The 6,456-nt window shown below is 35.6% G+C and overlaps 1 protein-coding gene across 1 annotated transcript in view; it reads right to left on the reverse strand.

Moving 5' to 3' along the window:
* Window positions 1-6,015, reverse strand: part of LOC106764877 (serine hydroxymethyltransferase 2, mitochondrial) — a 10,127-nt gene extending 4,112 nt beyond the window's left edge. The window contains exons 1-7 of the mRNA XM_014649305.2: window positions 5,754-6,015; window positions 5,622-5,666; window positions 5,443-5,529; window positions 5,207-5,328; window positions 5,030-5,106; window positions 2,373-2,497; window positions 1,586-1,678 (exon numbers count right to left, since the gene is read on the reverse strand). Coding sequence (XP_014504791.2) covers window positions 1,586-1,678; window positions 2,373-2,497; window positions 5,030-5,106; window positions 5,207-5,328; window positions 5,443-5,529; window positions 5,622-5,666; window positions 5,754-6,005 — 801 coding nt within the window. The 5' untranslated portion in view covers window positions 6,006-6,015. The remainder of the gene's footprint in view (window positions 1-1,585; window positions 1,679-2,372; window positions 2,498-5,029; window positions 5,107-5,206; window positions 5,329-5,442; window positions 5,530-5,621; window positions 5,667-5,753) is intronic.
* Between the last annotated feature and the right edge of the window lie 441 nt (window positions 6,016-6,456).

The raw sequence follows: 6,456 nt of genomic DNA on the forward strand, positions 1-6,456 counted from the left end.
ATATATATATATATATATATATATATATATATATATATATATATATATATATATATATATATATATATATATACACATACATAGACACACACACATAACTAAAAAAAATGTCACAGTTGCAAGTGAAGGAGAAAAACGTGAAACCATGAAGGAAAGAAAGAAAGTGAAACCATGCAAGATCCCACTGTAACACGATCTTGCATGGGCTCTAAACCATACATGGTGTGTTAGGTTTCTTTTGTCAAGAAACCAATCTTTCACTCCCCACAGTACCCACTCACACACAAAAGAAGGACTATGAATGTATATTGCTTCTGTAGTCAAAGAATGAAGTGCTTACAATCTTTCTCCAAGGGAGCACTCTCCCTTCCATAGGAACAACCTCCTATATATTTATTTACTCTAATTAACCTATACTATATTTATTTACTCTGATTAACTTATACCGAATATCCTCCCACCTTATACCCTAACATCCTATCAATACACTAAATATCCAAAAGCCCCCTTCTACTAAACCCCCCTTGCCTTCTTATAACGGCAGCCCACTTCTAACTACCAACAACAATTAATTCCTAAACTGTTTTCTCTGTCCTGCCTTAATACCCATTATAACCTATCATATTATATCCTATCATGGTGAGTGGAATCGTGCAGTTACACATTTTAAAGCACAATTTTGACTACACTGCCACCAACAATATGCATGAAACAAGATCTTTGCAAATAAGTGTGAATCTAACCCTTCACTAAATCCAGACAAATGTTTTTTTCCCATTTGCAGTAAATACTCTTAAGTAGGTAGAATTCAAACTTAACTCAACTTCATAAATCCAGTTTATTTGTACTCTTTAAAACACACTTCTAACATCGAGGACTAGACATCTCAAGTAGGGGCTTGGAGAACCCAATAGTATGTGATACAATAGGTTTAACAAACTTGACTATAATAAGCTTTGTATGGCTCTCATACCATTTTAAGATAGTCAAAGTTAGGCCAAACTCAACTTCACAAAAACTAGTTTGTAAGGTGAGATTTACATCTTCTTATATACTATAAAGTGTCCTTATATCTAGTTGATGTAGGCTCTTTAACAAATACTTTATGCAATAAACAAGAATAGATAGTAGAACAATGAATATTACGGCAATCTGCAACTAAGAGGGCAAAATATTTCAATCTTGATCATGAAATGATAAACTATTGAAAGATTTGAACAAATATATTCTCTCCTCTATGGTCCTAGTCCTTTCACATTAGCCAATTCAGCATCTGACCACCAAATCTTCTCCTACTACATTCTTTATCCCTACCATACACCTTAGATTCTTTTATTGGCAGCAGGGATCAATTAATGTATCTCTAAAATTCAGTCACTGCAATATTTCATAGGATAATGATTTTATCAAGAAAATCTTTACCAGCACATTCTGTAATTAGCATCAAGTAAAAGAAAAATATTCAACTCATTGGAAAAAAGGTAACAGTGAGTACCAACTGAAATAGAAGCAGTTGGAGTAGTTAAAAGTTTCTCAATAAAAAAGAAATATTCACTATACACAGAATACAATGGTACCTACCTACCTGGTCATAATCGATATAACCAGTGCTCTCATTCAATCTGTATGGCATGGTTTCAAAGAATATTGATACAGCTGATATCTTCTTGGTGTCGGTCTGCATGATACAAACGTATAAAAAACTTGTGAACAAGGAATAAATAAAATAGGGTTGTAAGGAGGAATAGCAAACGAAAGATTATGAGGTTAGATTTCAGACAACACTGTTCTTTTGATTTCATAAGGTGCTGATATTTCTCAAAACGTTCCAGTCCTATTGAAATATTTTACATTACTCACAGTCTTTGCAATCATCTAAAATAGTAGTTCAGTGAGAACTGATTTTAATCACAAAAGTTTGAGACTGGAAGATGATTTTTAAATTTTTTATCTATAAATTTATACCTCCCTCACCTTTTTATGTGGAAAGCTTTTTTTCTTAGCTTCCTTGTGGGTTTGTGTTCATGGATATCTTAAGGGTGTTTCTAGGTGTGAAATTTAAAATGATTGGGTTTATCTTTCGAACTAATTTGTTTAGTCTTCCTTTCTTTACTGGAGAGCAATATCATAGCATCGGAAGGAGTCCTTTTTTAAACTCTCCTTCTCAACGAAAACTTCTCTTATCTACAAAATGAAACAAAATTAAAGCCTATTGATCACTAAGTACCTATTTATTTGAGAAAAAAGGGGCGAATGACCTAATATGAGCTATTGCCATGGCATTCATTCATCACGTCCTTATTGCAAACTTGATAACATTATCAACTCATGGTGGCAGGTACAATGAGCACAACTGATAATCAGAACTTAACCTGATAACCATGCGATAGATGTCCACCATGGGGAAGATCCAGGGCCATAATTCTCTCATGAGGTTTCAATAAAGCAGTGTAAACTTGAAAGTTAGAAGGGGATCCAGATAATGATTGCACATTGACTGGCAAAAAGCAGAGAACATTAGATTCTCGAAGATAGCACATTATCAAAATTGTATTCCCCCAAATTTTGGAGGAAAATACTAGAAAAAACAAATGAATGATCCAAAGAAAGAATAACACAGGTTCAAACTAGTTATCCAACAAGGCAACAAGCAAGCTAAAATAATATGCATCAAATTTAAAAAGCAGAAGAGCTTTACACATTATCCATTCATATTAATGAATTTCTATCACATGTTTTACTCCAAAATAAGTGTTTATAATCAATGTGTTAAGTACATTAACTGTCCAATATAAAATGAATTGAAATAATACTTCACTATATTAAAAAATTCTCGAGGATAATCAATAATCCTCCAGTGTATATTAAAAACTTCTCAAGGATTATCATTTAATATACAAATTTCTTGAATCAGGTATAAAATTGAAAAGTGGAAAGAGTGATGACTACATTAAGGGAACCAGTATAAGTGAAACCATTGTGGCATGGTCATAGTTATTCAAAACAAGCATTCAGTAGGTAGGTCTTAAAAGATAAGACTGTCCTCGATCACTATAAGACGGAAGAAGATAAATCTTAAACCTAAAAATAAATGTTTCTCTAGAGAATGAAGAACTCAAACCATAAGTCACTTTCTTTCGTGGGTAGAAGAAAGGAAAAGATCAGTAGCTTATAGTAGCAAAATAATTACTTCCAGAAACTTGAGTGTTGAACCCCAATATAAACATAAGGAGACCTAAAGTTCTTCCTGATTCTCACTATTTTTTTCTAACTGCCAATGATAAGTTACTGTTGGAAGTCCCACATCGACTAGAGATAAGGCCAAAAATTCAGTGTATATAAGTGGGTGCAAACCTCACCCTACAAGCCGGTTTTGTGGGGTTGAGTTAGGCTTAAAGTCCACTTCTAACATGGTATCAGAGCGGGAGGGTCGATCCCGCTCTGGTTTCTGTCTTGCAGTATATGTTCGGTGCCATAGTCCGCCAATGATATTCAACGTCTCTATGACACTACAAACAAGTTGAATCTCTTAAAATGACAGACCATGATATGATGTCCTTCATGGCTGAAGCCCAATCTGTTGTCGAAGAACTCATGTTTTTGGAAGTGGATCCATTAGAGGATATAAAAAAGAAACTAGACAAATTTTACATGGTGTTGATCCTTCGTGCCCTACATCCCGATTTTGATCATCTCAGAGATCAACTTCTAACCAGTCTTGAGGTCCCCTCCATGGAAACATTGACCACTCGCCTTCTGCGTGTACCCGTGCTCAAACTCAGGAAACGCATGAACTAGTGGAACCATCTATCATGGTTGCCACACGAGGAAGAGGAGGACGTGGCACCAGAGGAGGAGGGCAAGGAGGTCGGAGACGTCCTCAATGCACATACTATAAAAGGATGGGTCACACTCAAGAGAATTGTTATTCCTTACATGGTTTCCCTTCTAAAACCGCCAATATTTCGAAGACTGGAACTTCCACTCGGAAGATTGAAACATCCACTACTAAGTTCGCCGAGAATGAATATCAAGAGTATTTAAGGTTAAAGTCCAACAGCTTGGCAGAACCATCTCAATCTCACCGTACATCAACAACCTGCATTTCTCAATCCATGGAAGGTCAAAATTCATGGGTAATTGACTCAGGTGCTTCTGATCACATTTCCGGTAATACCTCTTTGTTCTCAACTATTTCTTTTTGAGAAAAATCTTATTTCATAACCTTTGCAAATGGATCTAAAATTTCCTCCAAAAGGAGTCAGTCATGTTTCCTTGTCTCCCTCCCTCAATCTCAGTCCTTTTTGTCCCTAAGGGTTGAGTTAGGCTTAAAGTCCACTTCTAACAATTACTAAATAGAACTATCAGATTAAGCAAAAATGAAAGTTGGAGGTGGGAAATGACTCTCTAATGTTTATTTTAGAAGTAATTTGTTTACAAAAAAAACACTTAAAATATCCATTTGCACACAGCAAAGGATTAATATATCAAGATGTACACCCAAGGAGAATTTGGCACAAAAACAAAAAGGTTCCATATTTATTTTCCTTGTTTCCTCTCTTTTTAACATAATTAGGATACACCATCTTGTAATCTCATGCCATGTTTTACTTTTAAATGCACGGAACATAAAACAAAACCCTGTCTCCTGTTCTAAGACATCTATAAAGCACAAACACGTATACTAGTTCTTTGAATGATTAACAATAGAGAAAGATATCCTGTTCTAAGACATCTATAAAGCACAAACACGTATACTAGTTCCTTGAATGATTAACATCAGAGAAAGATAACAGCTCTTTTAATTTAAGTGATCTCCAACAACGATATATTAGCAACGCTCCCAAAAAATCCTAACCGTCACAAAAAAAAAAAAAAACAAGAAGAAAAAATCTAAGAACTAAGCAAAATAAAAACCACAATGTTCCCAATTTCTTCTTCACAATGCCTCAACATGCACAAGACCACTCTAGATCCGAATAATAAGGAAACTCAAATTGCTTAACAGTAGACTTGCGTGCTTACGTACCTCCCCATTTTGCTGGATCCAACCGAAAAGCTTCAAGCGCACGCTTCTGACATAATGTCTCAGCCATGTCAATGTACCTAAACGCCGAATCATGCACGTAACTCCAAAATCAGCACACCGAACATACGATAAATTTCAGAATCCGAAACAAAAACGTTCATAACCAGATCAGCATACTCATTTCCTCCATAGTATCTAGCTCCTGGATATCCTTCGCTGTATTTATTTGTCATCACCGATCCAACGGCTTGCATCACCGACAGCGACGTGAAATTTTCGGAAGGAATAAGTTCGAATCCCTGGCATTCCATACAAACAAACGTCAAACAAATTCAAACAACAATCCAAGGAAAAATCAGAAACATTTTTCATCAATCCAAAGCAAAGCACGCTAGAACAAAACTTGGATTCACCTTCCATTGGCGCGCTTTCTCGAGTTCGATTATGTCAGCGATCTCGGGATCCACAACCTCGAGAGGATCGTTGAGCTGCTTCGTCCACTGCGATTGATAGAAGTCTTCAATCAGGTACGAACAAAATATTTCAATTAGATGCGAGCGAAAATTTTCAATTAAAATCTGAATTGGCTTACATCTGCGCGAGATTTCTCTTTTTCGTGAGCAGAGAGCGAAGACGACTGCAACAAAGCACAGAGTATTGCGATTCCAAAACAAAAACAAAGAATAAAAGAAAATATATACAGAGAGATAGAGAGAGAGAGTACAGTGCGATAAATGGAAGTGGCGTGGGAGAACGGTTTGTTGATGGTGGAGGAAAGTCTGCGAAGTGCCATGGCCATTGCGACACGATACGAAACGACACTTTGTTTTCTGTCTCGCAACGGGGATTGTATGTAGGTTGGTATATATGTGTTGAGGGTGGGTGAGTGAGAGTGAGAGCGGTGAGTGAGGTTGGTGGTGTGTTCTTTTGCACTATGTGGGTCCTGATAATTGAAATGCGGGTAGGATAGGGACATTCAGCACTTGCAAACGTGATTGGATTTCACATTAACACCGCATCATCATGACCAAGGGGCGCCTTCACACCACATTTTTTTTTTTTAATTCTTCTTTCTTTCTTTGCACTCACACAGTTATACCATAAATTCTTGTCAGTTATTTTTTGTGATTCTATAAAAAAAATGTATTTTTATATTTTCAGTTAAGTACGGTGAAAGTCGTTATATGTATTAATGAATTTGACTCTTAAATTTAAAAATATAGGAATTTATGGTGAATCAAAATTCAGATTTCCAATTAAAGGAATATTATTTGTTTGACTGTGGCTCAATCAATATTATCTCAAAAGGAAAATATTATTAAAAACAAAGTCACTATATATTCTTTGTGAGAAGTAGGCATTATAAGATTACCAAAACGTTTTGTAATTTAAGATGCAATAAATTTGACCTACTTGTTAAATAATTA

This window comes from Vigna radiata, chromosome 6, assembly GCF_000741045.1.
Source record: "Vigna radiata var. radiata cultivar VC1973A chromosome 6, Vradiata_ver6, whole genome shotgun sequence".
Lineage (NCBI taxonomy): Eukaryota > Viridiplantae > Streptophyta > Magnoliopsida > Fabales > Fabaceae > Vigna > Vigna radiata.